We start from the raw sequence: 19,441 nt of genomic DNA, 5'->3' as shown, positions 1-19,441 counted from the left end.
CAATTATATAATATTAAACTGTTTATTGTAACATTACTTACCGAGAGCATATATATACTGCTTTTAAAAATAAAATGCATTAAATTCATGATTTGACATACAATCAAAATAGAACTAGTATAATGTGCTCAGTTCTGATATAATTAAGAAACATATAATACACATTAATATTTCTAGTATAATTTTATTGTAATTATACATAATTTTTATATCATCTTCTTAGTAGAAAAATCTTTAGGAATTTTATTTATGTTCAGAGCTATAATCTTTTGTATCCCAAATATGGAACATATTAATATATTTTTTATATATTATGTACATTATATATACACTACTTCTGTCTTCTGTAATATATTCCTATTTTATTGTCGTGCGGAATGCATGAGAGTAAAATAAGACAGCGTTGCTTTTGCCATCTGCAATGTTTTATATTTGTTCGTTGTTAATAATTTTAATTCAGATATAAAGTATTTGCCATTATATGTTACAATTGTTACCGTTGCGAGACAGTCGAAAGACGCTATGAACAGTCCTCCGCAAGTTAAATGAAATTCTCTAGCCTTCCTTTGCAAAAGCAGTAGTATCAATCTTTGTACATGGATAGGACACATGTACCATCGAATGTTGTATCTACAAGTTTTATGGATGAGGAATGATTTGATAATTTAAGAAATGAAATAGAAGATGAAGGATCTTTAGCGCGATAATTAAACGAACTACCGAAATGATACTTCATATTTTCTGTGTAACAACTCGTATCGAAAAGTTTCGCAGTTAAGTTGACTTCACAAAATGTATCTCTTACGCGGCAGTATAAACTTCATTATTGTGGTCAATAACATTCTGTCCAAAGAAATTGGCAAAAAACACGTACAGACTAAAAACGACTAGGTTTATAAAGGGAACTATAGCTTCCATTATATTATCGGAAGACATAATCTGAAAAATATAAACTGTGATTTTGACAATTCAATATTTGTTCTTGGTATTTCTCCTATATGTCATCTGATGTGTATATTGGATTGTTTCCTTTTTATTTTATAACAGATAAAACTGTTAGTGTTATCATAAGCTTTATTCTATCAGACTATATGTTTCATATTACATATGGAAGTGCTATGCATTGTTGTGTGAGTAATTTGGGGATATCACGTTAGAGAACAATCTTCGTAGGATGAAAAAATAAAAAGACATTCCACTGAATAGATGGAAAGTAAATCGGGAGTAAATTTAAACCTTTTAGGCTTACTTGAAAAAGATTGAGACTCATATTAATCACCACAATCACTGTTAAACAAAAGTACATTATGTCAAACCTAGATATCAATTGTTCGGATAATCTGTAAACACAGAATGTAGTGTTGTGTGTAATACATATGTGTATCATCATATGTATATAAATATTTGATTGTAACAAAAACATTATGAGTCTTGGCATATTATGTAGTCTTATTTTTTATGTTTCGTTAAAATTTATTGAGTGTATTAGCGAAACTACTGTAACGATATTAAAGTGTTAATTCTTGTAACAACAGTTTTAATGAATTGTGTCCAGTTTTATGATTCACTTATTCATCCTTGTATTACAATTTGTAGAAAATTACATAAAGACTTTCGAAACAATTTCTCATACTAACTTCATGGCTTCTCGATGAATATATACAGCATAAACTATTTTTTTGGATATCGAAGACTCGCTGTTTCCACTAATATCTTTTTCTATATTAATCTCCATCGCATGTTCGATACGATAACTGTAACAAATATATATATTGTTGAATAATAATTTTCTCTTATTGTCTATTGTTTTTAAATACATTGTTTTCGATAGTAGTTTTATAATCTTGATGCGATAAACAATGTTTTGTAGAATTTTTGTGGCTGTTTTTGTACCCAGTTGCATACCAAGCAATTCTGAACATTCCGCATGTATGCTGGAGATATACAATCATTAGTGTTCCCATTGCTATTACTATTAATACTCCAATAAATAGGGCTACGTTCATGTGAAGCAAAATTATATAGTAATATTTTTGTTGATCAATAAAGTATTCGGCAACTATGTATAGTTGATGTGGTCGGCATCCGTTTATAGGCGTAACGCCATCGAGAAAAGGAATTGCTATTTGAATGGCCCAAAAAGCAGATTTCGCAATAACGAAGAGTACTAAAAAGTATTAAAACTTCTTGTTCATAATTATTTCATTTTATGTTTTCAAATGTTTCGTTATTATACATTACAATTTGTAAATTGATACAAAATATCAATAATTGCAATTTATATTTGAATTTCAACATGTGTTTTTTAAGTTCATGTTCTCTTTATATTTGTTGGAAGATGTGCTACAGATATCTATACTGTACTAGATCGCTAACTGCGAGCTTTAGCGGATAGAAAAGGTGAGGCCGGGCGGATTTCCGGCCATGACACCTGACAGAACATGGCGACGTACGTATGTGGTAGTACGTATGTGAGTATCCGGCGTGTGGGGTAATGTGCTAATGAGACCCTTCGTATTGATACTTGGTGCTACTTGTATTGTTGCGTGTATGAAAAAGCGACAACAATTCCGAAGAAGTGCATTGCAAAATGCAAAAATGCAAACAAACAGGATTATCATTTATTTATAATACATAATCAATTTATGTATAATAAATATTCGATGCTTGTAACATGTGAAGTACAAATTGCTTAACTTTGTATAGAATTGCATTAACCAATACACATATGGATCTTTATATTTTTGCATTTTGCAATGCAGCACCTGTTCCCGACAATCCGATCATCTCACGTAGTACTACGCACGTAAGTCACCATGTTCTGTCAGGTGTCATGGCCGAAACTGGAAATCTGCCCAGCCTCACCTCTTTTGACGAAGTTAACGATCTACTACAGTATAATAAACATCTGCGGTTACATGATTATATAGATAGACTGCGTTCGGTTTGCATGTTTTCACACTGCTGGGATCAGCCTCATTTGTCCTACATTTAATGAGCAATAAAGATACATTGACGCTGACAGCGCGAAATCGCACAAATGAAACGCAAGTAACATAATGTATTATAATGATTCGAATTTATAGGTATGTATAATTTCTTTCGGTGAATAGGTAAGAAATCATTTTTCCAATAAACTATTTATCAAAAAACGTCAATAGTTACGTTAGTTATGTTAAATATAATGTACAATTCATAACGTGTAAATGTTTCATAACTGCATCTTACCGATGAGTACAGCTGTAAGATATTTTGCATTCCTGCCATACTTTTGTATTATGGCGATTTCATTTTTATCTCTTAATTTAGTGCATACACAGTGAAGTCGCTTCATCATATCTTTTAGCTGTCATTTCAGCAATTTTTAATATTTTAATTAGCACACATAAAGACATAAAAAATCAAGCAGCTTATCAGTCATATTACTATGTAATCAACAAAATTCTTATTATTATATAATTCTTATTATATATCAAATGATTTAGTGTGTTGTATCTACTGACGTACGGTTTGAATGTTTAATCGAAATGAACTGTAATGTATCACTATAAGAGTAAAGAAGAGTATACAGGAGAAAGCTTTAATAGCAACTTTGAGTATAAATTTGGACGTCAAAATTGTAGTAATCTGCAAAATAGTAAATATGATTTAATGGATTATATACATAGAACTTATATATATATAAAGTGATGATGATAGACTAATTCTTTTCTTACTTGATAGATAATAGCACCCACGAGAATAGTCATGCTTACAATAAATTGAATTCGGACAAGTTTCGATTGTTGAAACGGCCATAATGCAATAGACTGCAAAAGAATTCTGTTGAGATTAAAATATTCCGCTTCGAGACAGATCATGTCAGTGCAACGCTCAGAACACATATGACTGCGGAAAAATAGAGGCGTATATATCTCTCCCGCTCTTGTTTTATCGATCGAACCAATATTCCATTTCATCCTTTTTTTCTAATGTAATTTAGAAAGTGAATTTCTTCAATTTGGTGCAATTGCTGTAAATTACGTGTAATGATGAAATAGGGTGCAGTATAAATGACTTAACGTTTACCGTTAAGTAATCGATTTAATAATGCATAAAATGTAACATGTGTTTTATTTCATATAAGGAAAAATGTCATATTAAGATATGAGAGTATTTCTTAGGAAACACATGCAGGGACGTATTCTTCTGTTTCCATTCGGATATTCTTTATTTTATTGTGCTACTCTTATTGCCCGTCTCGATCTTGGTAATATGCATTTTGAAGTATCAACTTAGTATCAATTAATTGCTGTATAAGAACAAATAATATTATTTCAGAGATATGATGCTTCATGCGCTTCTGTGAGGTTGGTTACTAGATCTAATTTATTTGTCATCGAAAACTTATAAATTTACGTATGTCTACAATGACATAATATTAAACAATTTGTTGTAATAATAGTTTATGAATATATATATACTGCTGCTTTTAAACATAAAATGTATTAAATTCGTAATTTGGTGAGTAATCAAAATAGAACTAGTATAATGTGCTCATTTCTGATATAATTAATAAACGTATAATACAGTAATACTTTCGTATGGATAATTGTATTGTATTATATACATATTGTATTTCTTCTTAGTAGGAAAAACGTTAGGAATTTTATTTATGTTCAGAGCTATAATCTTTTGTATCCCAAATATGGAACATATTAATATATTTTTTATATATTATGTACATTATATATACACTACTTCTGTCTTCTGTAATATATTCCTATTTTATTGTCGTGCGGAATGCATGAGAGTAAAATAAGACAGCGTTGCTTTTGCCATCTGCAATGTTTTATATTTGTTCGTTGTTAATAATTTTAATTCAGATATAAAGTATTTGCCATTATATGTTACAATTGTTACCGTTGCGAGACAGTCGAAAGACGCTATGAACAGTCCTCCGCAAGTTAAATGAAATTCTCTAGCCTTCCTTTGCAAAAGCAGTAGTATCAATCTTTGTACATGGATAGGACACATGTACCATCGAATGTTGTATCTACAAGTTTTATGGATGAGGAATGATTTGATAATTTAAGAAATGAAATAGAAGATGAAGGATCTTTAGCGTGATAATTAAACGAACTACCGAAATGATACTTCATATTTTCTGTGTAACAACTCGTATCGAAAAGTTTCGCAGTTACGTGGACTTAATAAAATGTATCTCTTACGCGGCAGCATAAACTTCATTATTGTGGTCAATAACATTCTGTCCAAAGAAATTGGCAAAAAACACGTATAGACTTAAAATGAGTAGGTTTAAAGAAGGAACTGTAGCTTCCATTATACTATCGGAAGATAATAAAATCTGAAAAATGTGAATTTGACAATTCAATATTTGTTCTTGATATTTCTCTATATGTTATCATCTGAGGTGCAGTGCATATTGGAATGTTTTCTGTTGTTTCCTTTTTCTTTTATAGAAGGCACTGATAGTGTTTTTGTTAGCTTTATCCTATGAGGCAAATGTTACATATTACATATGGAAGTGTTATGCATTGTTGTGTGTGTAAAAATTGGTACTGAAGGAAAATTCTTCGTAGTATGAAAAAATAAAATGACATTCCACAGAATAGTTGAAAAGTAAATGCGTAAATCGGAGCAATTCAAACCTTTCAAACTTACTTGAAAAAGATTGAGACTCATAGTAATCACCACCAGCACTGTTAAACAAAAGTACATTGTGTCAAACCTAGATATCAAATGCTCGGACAATCTGTAAACACAGAATGTAGTGCTGTGCGTAATGCACATGTTTATTATCATATACAATAAATATTTGGTTGTAACAAACACATTATGAATCTTGGCATATTATTTAGTCTTACTTTTTATGTTTTATCAACATTTTTGTGAGTGTATTAGCGAAACTATTGTAACGATATTAAATTCTTAATTCTTGTAACAACATTTTTGATCAGTTTTGACCAGTTCTACGATTCACTTATTCGTCTTTGTATTACAGTTTGTAGAAAATTATACAGAGACTTTTGAAAAAGAGTTCTCATACTAACTCCATAGCTTCTCGATGAATATGTACGGCATAAACTATTTTCTTGGATATCGAAGACTCGCTGTTTCCACTAATATCTTTTTCTATATTAATCTCCATCGCATGTTCGATACGATAACTGTAACAAAATTATATGTATTAATGATGAATAATAACCTCTTATTTTCTATTGTTGTAAAATACATTGTTTTCGATAGTAGTTTTATAAACTTGATTCGATAAACACTGTGTTGTAAAATTGTTCTGGCAGTTTTTGTACACAGTATCATACCAAGCAATTTTGAACATTCCACATGTATGCTGGAGATATGCAATCAGTAGGGTTCCCATTGCTATTAATGTTAATATTCCGATAAATAGAGCTGCATTCATGTGAAGCAAAATTACATAGTAATATTTTTGTTGATCAATAAAGTATTCGGCAACTATGTATAGTTGATGTGGTCGGCATCCGTTTATAGGCGTAATGCCATCGAGATAAGGTATTATGATTTGACTTGCCCAAAAAGCAGATTTCGCAATAACGAAGAATACTAAAAAGTATTAAAACTTCTTGTTTATATTTATTTCATTTTATGTTTTCAAATGTTTCGTTATTATGTATATTGCATCTGTAAATTGATACAAGATATCAACAATTGCAATTTATACTTGAATTTCAACATGTATTTAGTAAGTTCATGTCGTATTTGTATATATTTGGAAGATATGTAATATGCTATATGACCTACATTTAATGAGCTATAAAGATGGATTATAGCTAACAGCATGAAATCATGCAAGCGAAAAACATGCGTATCATAATTGTATTATAATGATTCGAATTTATGGTATAGGAACGTATCACGTGTATAATTCCTTTCGGTTGACAGTTGAGATCATTTTTCCCACAAAATATTGATCATAATCAGGTACATTAGTCAGTTACATTAGTTATGTTAAACAGAATATACACTTCATACCGTTGTAAATGTTTCATAAGTTCGTCTTACCGATGAGTGCAGCCGTATAGTATTTTGCATTCCTGCCATACTTTTGTATTATGGCGATTTCATTTTTATCTCTTAGGTTGATGCATGCACAGTGAAGTTGCTTCATCATATCTTTTAGCTGTCATTTCAGCAATTTTTAATATTTTAATTAGCACACATAAAGACATAAAAAATCAAGCAGCTTATCAGTCATATTACTATGTAATCAACAAAATTCTTATTATTATATAATTCTTATTATATATCAAATGATTTAGTGTGTTGTATCTACTGACGTACGGTTTGGATGTTTAATCGAAATGAACCGTAATGTATCACTACAAGAGTAAAGAAGAGTATACAGGAGAAAGCTTTAATAACAAATTTTGGTGTAAATTTTGACGTCAAAATTGTAGTAATCTGCAAAATAGTAAATATGATTTAATGGATTATATACATAGAACTTATATATATATAAAGTGATGATAGACTAATTCTTTTCTTACTTGATAGATAATAGCACCCACGAGAATAGTCATGCTTACAATAAATTGAATTCGGACAAGTTTCGATTGTTGAAACGGCCATAATGCAATAGACTGTAAAAGAATTCTGTTGAGATTAAAATATTTCGCTTCGAGACAGATCATGTCAGTGCAACGCTCAGAACACATATGACTGCGGAAAAATAGAGGCGTATATATCTCTCCCGCTCTTGTTTTATCGATCGAACCAATATTCCATCTCATCCTTTTTTTCTAGTGTAATTTAGAAAGTGAATTTCTTCAATTTGGTGCAATTGCTGTAAATTACGTGTAATGATGAAATAGGGTTCAGTGTAAATTACTTAATGTTTACCGCTAAGCAATCGATTTAATAATGCATAAAATGTCACAGGTCTTTTATTTCATGCAAGAAATATTATATTAAAATTTGAGAGTATTTCTTAGGAAACACATGCAGGGACGTATTTTTCTGTTTCCATTCGGATATTCTTTATTTTATTGTGCTATACTTATTGCTCGTCTCTGTTGTTAATATACATTTTGAAGTATCAACTTAGTATTAATTAATTTCTGTATAAGAACAAATACTATTATTTCAGAGATATGATGATGCTGTATGCGCTTGTGTGAGGATGGTTACTAGATCTACTTTATTTGTCATTGGTTATTTACATAGACCTACGCATGTCTACAATGATATATTAAACTGTTTGTTGGAATATTATTTACCGAGAGCATATATACTGCTTTTAAAAATAAAATGCATTAAATTCATGATTTGGCATATAATCAACATAGAACTAGAATAATATATTCAGTTCTAAGATAATTAAGAAACATATAATACACAATAATATTTCTAGTATAATTTATTGTAATTATACATAATTTTCTTATCATCTTCTTAGTAGAAAAACTTTAGGAATTTTATTTTGTTTAAAGCTAATCTTTTGTATCCCAAGTATGTTCCATATTTAGGATATTACTATATGTTTTATATATTATATAATATACTATATATATACACTATTTTGGTCTTCTGTGATATATTCCTATTTTATTGTCGTGCGGAATGCATGAAAGTAAAATAAGACAGCGTTGCTTTTGCCATCTATAATGGTTTATATTTATTCGTTGTTAATTTTATTAAGTTAAAAATATAAAAATGTACTTAATATATGTTTCTAATTTTTACCGTTGCGAGACAGTCGAAAGATGCTACGAACATTCCTCCGCAAGTTAAATGAAATTCTCTAGCCTTTCTTTGCAAAAGTAGCAGTATCAATCTTTGTACATGGATAGGACACATGTACCATCGAATGTTGTATCTACAAGTTTTATGGATGAGGAATGATTTGATAATTTGAGAAATCGACTAGATGATGAAGGATCTGTAGCGTGGTAATGGAAGGAACCATCGAAATATTACTTCATATATCCTATGTAATATATAACTCGTAACGAAAAGTTTCATTGTTAAGTGGGCTTACTAAAATGTATCTCTTACGCGGCAGTATAAACTTCATTATTGTGGTCAGTAACATTCTGTCCAATGAAATTGGCAAAAAACACGTATAGAATAAGAACGACTACACTTATAATAGGAACTATAGTTTCCATTATATTATCGGAAGATAATAAAATCTGAAAAATGTGAATTTGACAATTCAATATTTTTTCTTGCTATTTCTCTTATATGTCATCATCTGTGCAGTGCATATTGGATTGTTTTCAGTCGTTTCTTTTTTCTTTTATATAAGACACTGATAATATTATCGTTTGCTTTATGAGACTATATGTTTCATATTATACATATATGGAAGTGCTATGCATTGTTGTGTGAGGAAAAATTGGGAATAGTGTGGAAAAATTCTTCATAATGTGAAAAAAATATTATGACATTCCACTGAATAGTTGGAAAGTAAATGCAAAAATCGGAGCAAGTCAATCCTTTCAGGCTTACTTGAAAAAGATTGAGACTTATAGTAATCACTACCAGTACTGTTAAACAAAAGTACATTGTGTCAAACCTACGTATCAAATGTTCGGACAATCTGTAAACACAAAATGTAGTGCTGTGTGTAATACATATGTGTATCATATATACATCATATATAAATATTTGGTTGTAAGAAAAACATTATGAGTCTTGACATATTATTTGTCTTACATTTTATGTTTTGTCACTATTTGTTTTAGTGTATTAGCGAAACTGTTCTAACGATATTAAATTGTTAATTCTTGTAACAACATTTCTGATGAGTTTTGACCAGTTTTAGATTCGCTTATTCATCTTTGTATTACAGTGTGTAAAAAATTACACAAAGTCTTCTGAATAAACTTCTCATACTAACTTCATAGCTTCTCGATGAATGTGTATGGCATCAACTAATTTCGTGTATATCGAAGACTCGCTGTTTCCACTAATATCTTTTTCTATATTAATCTGCAACGCGCGTTCGATACGATAACTGTAACAAAAATGTATGTAGTAATGTTGAATAATAACCTCTTATTTTCTATTGTTGTAAAATACATTGTTTTCGATAGTAGTTTTATAAACTTGATTCGATAACAACGGGGGGGAAAATTGTTCTGGCAGTTTTTGTACACAGTATCATACCAAGCAATTCTGAACATTCCGCATGTATGCTGGAGATATGCAATCAGTAGTGTTCCCATTGCTATTAATGTTAATATTCCGATAAATAGAGCTGCATTCATGTGAAGCAAAATTACATAGTAATATTTTTGTTGATCAATAAAGTATTCGGCAACTATGTATAGTTGATGTGGTCGGCATCCGTTTATAGGCGTAACGCCATCGAGATAAGGAATTGCTATTTGAATGGCCCAAAAAGCAGATTTCGCAATAACGAAGAATACTAAAAAGTATTAAAATTTCTTGTTTATATTTATTTCATTTTATGTTTTCAAATGTTTCGTTATTATGTATATTGCAATCTGTAAATTAATACAAGATATTAACAATTGCAATTTATACTTGAATTTCAACATGTGTTTTTTAAGTTCATGTCCTCTTTATATTTGTTGGAAGATGTGCTACAGATATCTATACTGTACTGGATCGCTAACTGCGAGCTTTAGCGGATAGAAAAGGTGAGGCCGGGCGGATTTCCGGCCATGACACCTGACAGAACATGGCGACGTACGTATGTGGTAGTACGTATGTGAGTATCCGGCGTGTGGGGTAATGTGCTAATGAGACCCTTCGTATTGATACTTGGTGCTACTTGTATTGTTGCATTTATGAAAAAGCGACAACAATTCCGAAGAGGTGCATTGCAAAATGCAAAAATGCAAACAAACAGGGTTATCATTTATTTCGGTAGGGAGAATTTATTTATAATACATAATCAATTTATGTATAATATATATTCGATGTTTGTAGTATGTGAAATACAAATTGCTTAACTTTGAATAAACTTGCATTAACTAATACACATATGGATCTTTGTATTTTTGCATTTTGCAATGCAGCACCTGTTCCCGAAAATCCGATCATCTCACGCAGTACCACGCACGTAAGTCACCATGTTCTGTCAGGTGTCATGGCCGAAACTGGAAATCTGCCCAGCCTCACCTCTTTTGACGAAGTTAGCGATCTACTACAGTATAATAAACATCTGCGGTTACATGATTATATAGATAGACTGCGTTCGGTTTGCATGTTTTCCCATTGCTGGAATCAGCCCATTTTTGTCCTACATGTAATGAGCAATGAAGATACATTGACGCTGACAGCGCGAAATCGCACAAACGAAACGCAAGTACCCTAATGTATTATAATGATTCGAATTTATAGGTATGTATAATTAATTCATTATTATATTTAATTTATTGTTATATGTATGCATAATTCCTTTCGGTGAGTAGTTAAGATATCATTTTTTCAAGACACTATCAAAAAACGTCAGTTACGTTAGTTATTTTAAATATAATGTACAATTCATAACGTGTAAATGTTTCGTAACTTTATCTTACTGATGAGTACAGCTGTAGAATATTTTGCGTTCCTGCCATACTTTTGTATTATGGCGATTTCATTTTTATCTCTTAGGTTAGTACATGCACAGTGAAGTCGCTTCATCATATCTTTTAGCTGTTATTTCAGCAATTTTTAATATTTTAATTTGCACACATAAAAACATAAAAAATCAAGCAATTTATCAATTATATCACTATGCAATCAACAAAATTCTTATTATATCAAATGATTAATGTGGTTTATATACTGACGTACGGTATCGATGTTTAATCTGAATGAACTGTAATGTATCACTACAAAAGTAAAGAAGAGTGCACAGGAGAAAGCTTTAATAGCAAATTTGGGTGTAAATTTTGACATCAAAAGTGTAGTAATCTGCAAAATAGTAAATATGATTTAATGGATTATATACATAGAACTTATATATACAAGGTTGGACAATAACTATTACCACCTTAAATATCTTCGAATTTATAAGGTCCAGAGGAAAATTTATGTAATCAAAATTATACGGTACGAAGGGGGCTAACATATGGCGATAATAATTTTTGTCCTGGTGGAGACGCTTCGAAGATATCAAGGTCACCTTCATTTTTTTTGATAGGTTCGGTATGTTTTTTTCCATAATTTCATAGAGGAGCTTAAAACAAGTACGGAACTCATGACACAAAATTATTGAACAAGGTTAAATGTAAATGAAAACGATAAAAAATACATTTTTATATTAAATGAAATTTACGTTTAAAAGATGTACGAAATGACGCTTTATTAGTATGTTTTGTTGGAATGTTTTGATTTTGACATTCCTCATAAATGATGATCAACTTGTTCTTCAATACCAGATTCTCGTTCAATTTGTCGCGAACTAATGTGCGGATTTTGAGCCACCATTGTGAGAGCTCTAATTTCATTCCCTTCATTAGTTTTTCGCTTTTCACGCTCACTTTTACGTGTATTTAAGCTACCGGTTTGTCTAAGTTTATCACACACATTTTTAAATGTTCGACGCGAAGGCTGAGTGCGATTAGGATATCGTTCAGCGTATAAATTTTGCGCTCTCACTGAATTGTTTTGACATTCTCCATAAATGAGATCATTCTCCATCATGTCGACTTGTTCTTCAAATGAATACATCTTGCACGATTGACTTATCTATCGATACTACTTTTTATGTTTATCTTATCCTGTGAACTTATTAAGATGGCCTTCAAAGGGTCTTTGTTTTCATTGAAATAAGTTTACATCACTATTTATTTTCATCGATGTATCCGTTTGAAGAACAAGTTGATCATCATTTATGAGGAATGTCAAAATCAAAACATTCCGACAAGACATACTAATAAAGTGTCATTTCGTACATCTTTTACACGTAAATTTCATTTAATATAAAAATGTATTTTTTATCGTTTTCATTTACATTTAATCTTGTTCAATAATTTTGTGTCATGAGTTCCGTACTTATTTTAAGCTCCTCTATAAAATTATGGAAAAAAAACATACCGAACCTATTAAAAAAAATGAAAGTGACCTTGATATCTTCGAAGCGCCTCCATCAGGACAAAAATTATTATCGCCATATGTTAGCCCCCTTCGTACCGTATAATTTTGATTACATAAATTTTCCTCTGGACCTTATAAATTCGAAGATATTTAAGGTGGTAATAGTTATTGCCCCACCCTGTATATAAAATGATGATGATAGACTAATTCTTTTCTTACTTGATAGATAAAAGCACCCACGAGAATAGTCATGCTTACAATAAATTGAATTCGGACAAGTTTCGATTGTTGAAACGGCCATAATGCAATAGACTGCAAAAGAATTCTGTTGAGATTAAAATATTCCGCTTCGAGACAGATCATGTCAGTGCAACGCTCAGAACACATGTGACTGCGGAAAAATAGAGGCGCATATATCTCTCCCACTCTTGTTTTATCGATCGAACCAATATTCCATCTCATCCTTTTTTTCTAGTATAATTTAGAAAGTGAATTTCTTCAATTTGGTGCAATTGCTGTAAATTACGTGTAATGATGAAATAGGGTTCAGTGTAAATTACTTAACGTTTACCGCTAAGCACTCGATTTAATAATGCATAAAATGTCACAGGTCTTTTATTTCGTACAAGAAATATTATATTAAAATTTGAGAGTATTTCTTAGGAAACACATGCAGGGGCGTATTCTTCCGTTTCCGTTCGGATATTCTTTATGTTATTGTGCTACTTTTATTGCCCGTCTCGATCTTGGTAATATGCATTTTGAAGTATCAACTTAGTATCAATTAATTGCTGTATAAGAACAAATAATATTATTTCAGAGATATGATGTTTCATGCGCTTCTGTGAGGTTGGTTACTAGATCTAATTTATTTGTCATCGAAAACTTATAAATTTACGTATGTCTACAATGACATAATATTAAACAATTTGTTGTAATAATAGTTTATGAACATATATATATACTGCTGCTTTTAAAAATAAAATGTATTAAATTCGTAATTTGGTAAGTAATCAAAATAGAACTAGTATAATGTGCTCATTTCTGATATAATTAATAAACGTATAAGACAGTAATACTTTCGTATGGATAATTGTATTGTATTATATACATATTGTATTTCTTCTTAGTAGGAAAAACGTTAGGAATTTTATTTATGTTCAGAGCTATAATCTTTTGTATCCCAAATATGGAACATATTAATATATTTTTTATATATTATGTACATTATATATACACTACTTCTGTCTTCTGTAATATATTCCTATTTTATTGTCGTGCGGAATGCATGAGAGTAAAATAAGACAGCGTTGCTTTTGCCATCTGCAATGTTTTATATTTGTTCGTTGTTAATAATTTTAATTCAGATATAAAGTATTTGCCATTATATGTTACAATTGTTACCGTTGCGAGACAGTCGAAAGACGCTATGAACAGTCCTCCGCAAGTTAAATGAAATTCTCTAGCCTTCCTTTGCAAAAGCAGTAGTATCAATCTTTGTACATGGATAGGACACATGTACCATCGAATGTTGTATCTACAAGTTTTATGGATGAGGAATGATTTGATAATTTAAGAAATGAAATAGAAGATGAAGGATCTTTAGCGTGATAATTAAACGAACTACCGAAATGATACTTCATATTTTCTGTGTAACAACTCGTATCGAAAAGTTTCGCAGTTACGTGGACTTAATAAAATGTATCTCTTACGCGGCAGCATAAACTTCATTATTGTGGTCAATAACATTCTGTCCAAAGAAATTGGCAAAAAACACGTATAGACTTAAAATGAGTAGGTTTAAAGAAGGAACTGTAGCTTCCATTATACTATCGGAAGATAATAAAATCTGAAAAATGTGAATTTGACAATTCAATATTTGTTCTTGATATTTCTCTATATGTTATCATCTGAGGTGCAGTGCATATTGGAATGTTTTCTGTTGTTTCCTTTTTCTTTTATAGAAGGCACTGATAGTGTTTTTGTTAGCTTTATCCTATGAGGCAAATGTTACATATTACATATGGAAGTGTTATGCATTGTTGTGTGTGTAAAAATTGGTACTGAAGGAAAATTCTTCGTAGTATGAAAAAATAAAATGACATTCCACAGAATAGTTGAAAAGTAAATGCGTAAATCGGAGCAATTCAAACCTTTCAAACTTACTTGAAAAAGATTGAGACTCATAGTAATCACCACCAGCACTGTTAAACAAAAGTACATTGTGTCAAACCTAGAGATCAAATGCTCGGACAATCTGTAAACACAGAATGTAGTGCTGTGCGTAATGCACATGTTTATTATCATATACAATAAATATTTGGTTGTAACAAACACATTATGAATCTTGGCATATTATTTAGTCTTACTTTTTATGTTTTATCAACATTTTTGTGAGTGTATTAGCGAAACTATTGTAACGATATTAAATTCTTAATTCTTGTAACAACATTTTTGATCAGTTTTGACCAGTTCTACGATTCACTTATTCGTCTTTGTATTACAGTTTGTAGAAAATTATACAGAGACTTTTGAAAAAGAGTTCTCATACTAACTCCATAGCTTCTCGATGAATATGTACGGCATAAACTATTTTCTTGGATATCGAAGACTCGCTGTTTCCACTAATATCTTTTTCTATATTAATCTCCATCGCATGTTCGATACGATAACTGTAACAAAATTATATGTATTAATGATGAATAATAACCTCTTATTTTCTATTGTTGTAAAATACATTGTTTTCGATAGTAGTTTTATAAACTTGATTCGATAAACACTGTGTTGTAAAATTGTTCTGGCAGTTTTTGTACACAGTATCATACCAAGCAATTTTGAACATTCCGCATGTATGCTGGAGATATGCAATCAGTAGGGTTCCCATTGCTATTAATGTTAATATTCCGATAAATAGAGCTGCATTCATGTGAAGCAAAATTACATAGTAATATTTTTGTTGATCAATAAAGTATTCGGCAACTATGTATAGTTGATGTGGTCGGCATCCGTTTATAGGCGTAATGCCATCGAGATAAGGTATTATGATTTGACTTGCCCAAAAAGCAGATTTCGCAATAACGAAAAATACTAAAAAGTATTAAACCTTCTTGTTTATATTTATTTCATTTTATATTTTCAAATGTTTTGTTATTATGTATATTGCATCTGTAAATTGATACAAGATATCAACAATTGCAATTTATACTTGAATTTCAACATGTATTTAGTAAGTTCATATCGTATTTATATATATTTTAAAGATATGTAATATGCTATATGACCTACATTTAATGAGCTATAAAGATGGATTAAAGCTGACAGCGTGAAATCATGCAAGCGAAACACATGCGTATCATAATTGTATTATAATGATTCGAATTTATGGTATAGCAATGTATCACGTGTATAATTCCTTTCGGTAGACAGTTGAGATCATTTTTCCAACAAAATATTGATCATAATCAGGTACATTAGTCAGTTACATTAGTTATGTTAAACAGAATATACACTTCATAACGTTGTAAATGTTTCATAAGTTCGTCTTACCGATGAGTGCAGCCGTATAGTATTTTGCATTCCTGCCATACTTTTGTATTATGGCGATTTCATTTTTATCTCTTAGGTTGATGCATGCACAGTGAAGTCGCTTCATCATATCTTTTAGCTGTTATTCCAGCAATTTTTAATATTTTAGTTTGCACGCATAAAAACATAAAATCATGCAGCAGCGTTTCAATCATATTACTATGTAATCAACAAAATTCTTATACCAAATGATTAGTGTGTTTTATCGCTTGACGTACAGTTTTGATGTTTAATTGGAATGCACTGTAATGTATCACTACAAAAGTAAAGAAGAGTGCACAGGAGAAAGCTTTAATAGCAAATTTGAGTGTAAAATTTGACGTCAAAAATGTAGTTATCTGTGAAATAGTAAAGTGATTTAATGGATTATTATGTGCAAAGAACACACACACACACACCTATGTATTTTACACACACACACACACACACACACACACCGTCCCAGAAGTGATGCAAAAGAATTAAAGGATATATTCTACAGGACAAAAGTTTTCATATCAACATGTATCCGGAAATGTACCCGCTCTGAGCTAGAGCTCTCCAAAATTGCCGAAAAAACACGAATTTTCTGTCCACTGTCTAAATTTCATCTTCACATTCTACGAAAATTGGTACAGTTACGTATCAAAATACGCTCGTTTCATTTTTGCCAAACATTTTATAAAAAATGTCTAAAGGGATTTTTGAGGGGGGGTCTGCATTTGAATGTACAAAACTTATGTGTGAATGCAAAAAATGTAAAATACGTTAACGTTTCTCGAAAGGAAATTAAAAAATAAACATTTTTCACTACTACAGTTTTTTCGTATGACGAACAATCATTCTTAAGATAATGAATCTATAAATGAAGAGACCTGGTAGACAGGCAAGCTTCCAGTTCGTGCGCAGAGCGGTTTTCGCTCACTGGTAGTAGGTACTAGAGCTATTTATGCATTAATTAGTAGTGTGAATGAAGATGATTTCACATAATACAGCAATATTCAAGTCCTTCGGGAATATATTTTCAATGGATCTGAAGTCGTAAGAAATACTCTTGGAATTTTTGAAAGAGTTCGCCAATATGTGAGGAGGAGAATTGATGGATACAAGAGTAGAACATTTCGAGTACTCTTTATACCAATTTTCGTAGAATCTGAAGTTGAAGTTTAGACAGTGGACAGAAAATTCGAGTTTTTTCGACAAGGGAGCTCTAGTTCAGAGAGGGTGCATTTCCAGATACATAAGTATCTGGTTGATATAAGTAAATGTAAAATAAACATTACCTTACATTACATTACCTTATGTTTTTTGGCCTGCAGAATATGACATTCAATTTTTCAATTTTTTGCATCAATTCTGGGACACCCTCTGTGTGTGTGTGTTTTTACATATGTATATGTAAATTTCATTTTTAAGGCCAGTTGACATGTAACCTTTAAACTTTAAACTTTAATAATTGTTTTGATATATCTGACACTGTATCGGGAATGTATGTGTATGTAGTTTGATGTACAATTATGGTATTAATCACAGTATAAATCACAATGTAATTAATAATATATTGTAATTGGTATATTAAGCATTGGTATAGTAACGGAGGTGTATAGTTAGTGTTCGTATGTTACGAACTTTAACTAAAAAAGTAATTTATCAAGTATATTATGAATGAAGTAAAGCCTCGGCAGAAGACATTTTGATGAATCTTATTTAAAACAAACTATCGCTCATCAAATGAACTCTGATACTACATATCATACATATATTATAATATAATACTAATGTATAATACTATAATGTATAATACTTATGTATATTAAAGTCACTAGATATATAAAGTACCGCAATCATCCGTCATTTTGAGTCCAACACATGGCTCACTCAAAGTATGTATGAATGTATTTTGCGAATTTTAATATAAATAAATGTATAATATAAATGTATAAATGTATAAATAATATAAATGTATCTTGCAAATAAAAAGAAAAACCATAAAAATTATATAAATCAGTATTTTTATTTATTACGTTTCATATTGCTTATAGTATATACTTTCATAGCAACACTTTTATTATTGCTAATATTTTTTATAACATTAATTTTTTCCAATTACTTTTAACCATTTTTCGCGGCTTTCTTTATCCTTTTCGCCTATTGAAATGCGTAATAAGCAAAAATCTTTCTCGCTTCGATTTTTACATCCTTCCACACAGCAACCTGGAATGTTTTTCGATATTTTACTTTCGTCACACAAACACTTCTTAGATTTCATACATCTCAGGACTCACAATCAAGTTAGAAAAATGTACTTTATTGCACATATGTTACAAAAGTGTGCACTATGTACACTTTTGACGCCAGTTTGAATCCAAATCCCTTATACATTGAGTCTTATGCATTGCGGTACTTTGTATATCTAGTGACTTTGCTTATGTATAATACTAATGTATAATACTAAATACTACGTATTATACATATTTACATATATTATGTTTGTGTGGTAGAGTTTTTTTACATTTACAAAAGTTTTAATATACGAAGCGCCATTCTCTCTCTCTCTCTCTCTCTCTCTCACCTTTTTACAGTGATGATAGTCTAAACTAATTCTTTTCTTACTTGATAGATAATAGCACCCACGAGAATAGTCATGCTTATAATAAATTGAATTCGGACAAGTTTCGATTGTTGAAACGGCCATACTGCAATAGACTGCAAAAGAATTCTGTTGAGATTAAAATATTCCGCATCGAGACAGATCATGTCAATGCAACGCTCAGAACACATATGACTGCGGAAAAATAGAGGCGCATATATCTCTCCCACTCTTGTTTTATCGATCGAA

General features: G+C 30.7%; 3 protein-coding genes across 16 annotated transcripts in view; 1 reads left to right on the top strand and 2 right to left on the bottom strand.

Annotated features, from left to right (window-relative positions):
* Positions 1–19,441, top strand: part of LOC105286974 (CCR4-NOT transcription complex subunit 6-like) — a 601,608-nt gene that overhangs the window by 447,299 nt on the left and 134,868 nt on the right. The window lies entirely within an intron of this gene.
* Positions 171–19,384, bottom strand: LOC105286924. 13 transcript variants are annotated; one of them, XM_026970637.1, is made up of 17 exons: positions 13,258–13,515; positions 11,794–11,913; positions 11,535–11,652; positions 10,153–10,414; positions 9,884–10,000; positions 9,493–9,583; positions 9,037–9,173; positions 8,725–8,857; positions 7,530–7,622; positions 3,508–3,627; positions 3,229–3,346; positions 1,906–2,167; positions 1,638–1,754; positions 1,250–1,340; positions 806–939; positions 498–630; positions 171–416 (listed from the first exon to the last, which is right to left on the bottom strand). In XM_026970637.1, exons 1-17 carry the CDS (start codon positions 13,498–13,500, stop codon positions 363–365), a joined length of 2,343 nt encoding a protein of 780 aa, XP_026826438.1. In that variant the 5' UTR covers positions 13,501–13,515; the 3' UTR covers positions 171–362. The 13 variants fall into 13 exon arrangements, 12 of the variants coding, with proteins under 12 accessions (XP_026826438.1, XP_026826447.1, XP_026826440.1 ...); XM_026970639.1 differs by lacking the exons at positions 171–416; positions 498–630; positions 806–939; ... (6 more) ...; positions 11,794–11,913; positions 13,258–13,515 and adding exons at positions 4,575–4,821; positions 4,903–5,035; positions 5,211–5,347; ... (6 more) ...; positions 16,809–16,961; positions 19,175–19,384; XM_026970640.1 differs by lacking the exons at positions 171–416; positions 498–630; positions 806–939; ... (6 more) ...; positions 11,794–11,913; positions 13,258–13,515 and adding exons at positions 4,575–4,821; positions 4,903–5,035; positions 5,211–5,347; ... (6 more) ...; positions 16,842–16,961; positions 19,175–19,383.
* Positions 14,115–15,566, bottom strand: LOC113562183. The gene is made up of 5 exons (XM_026970697.1): positions 15,408–15,566; positions 15,205–15,316; positions 14,751–14,887; positions 14,443–14,575; positions 14,115–14,361 (listed from the first exon to the last, which is right to left on the bottom strand). The coding sequence occupies exons 1-5, from the start codon at positions 15,425–15,427 to the stop codon at positions 14,308–14,310; spliced, it is 456 nt and encodes a 151-aa protein (XP_026826498.1). The 5' UTR covers positions 15,428–15,566; the 3' UTR covers positions 14,115–14,307.

The sequence above is a fragment of the Ooceraea biroi genome, chromosome 6, assembly GCF_003672135.1.
Source record: "Ooceraea biroi isolate clonal line C1 chromosome 6, Obir_v5.4, whole genome shotgun sequence".
NCBI classification, from domain to species: domain Eukaryota; kingdom Metazoa; phylum Arthropoda; class Insecta; order Hymenoptera; family Formicidae; genus Ooceraea; species Ooceraea biroi.
Note: the sequence above shows the minus strand (reverse complement) of the source record. Positions and strands in the feature narration are given on the sequence as shown.

Bases quoted from the DNA above. Each gene is read 5' to 3' on its own strand.
- LOC105286924 (XM_026970635.1), bottom strand. From the start codon at position 13,500: ATGAGATGGAATATTGGTTCGATCGATAAAACAAGAGTGGGAGAGATA. The intron at 7,444-7,529 runs GTAAGAAAAGAA...ACTATTTTGCAG, and splicing joins TGGGTGCTATTATCTATCAA to ATTACTACAATTTTGACGTC. The intron at 7,163-7,323 runs GTACGTCAGTAG...CTGAAATGACAG, and splicing joins TTCGATTAAACATCCAAACC to CTAAAAGATATGATGAAGCA.
- LOC113562183 (XM_026970697.1), bottom strand. From the start codon at position 15,427: ATGTTGATAAAACATAAAAA. The intron at 15,317-15,407 runs GTAAGACTAAAT...CATTACGCACAG, and splicing joins ATGTTGATAAAACATAAAAA to CACTACATTCTGTGTTTACA. The intron at 14,888-15,204 runs GTAAGTTTGAAA...CACATTTTTCAG, and splicing joins TGAGTCTCAATCTTTTTCAA to ATTTTATTATCTTCCGATAG.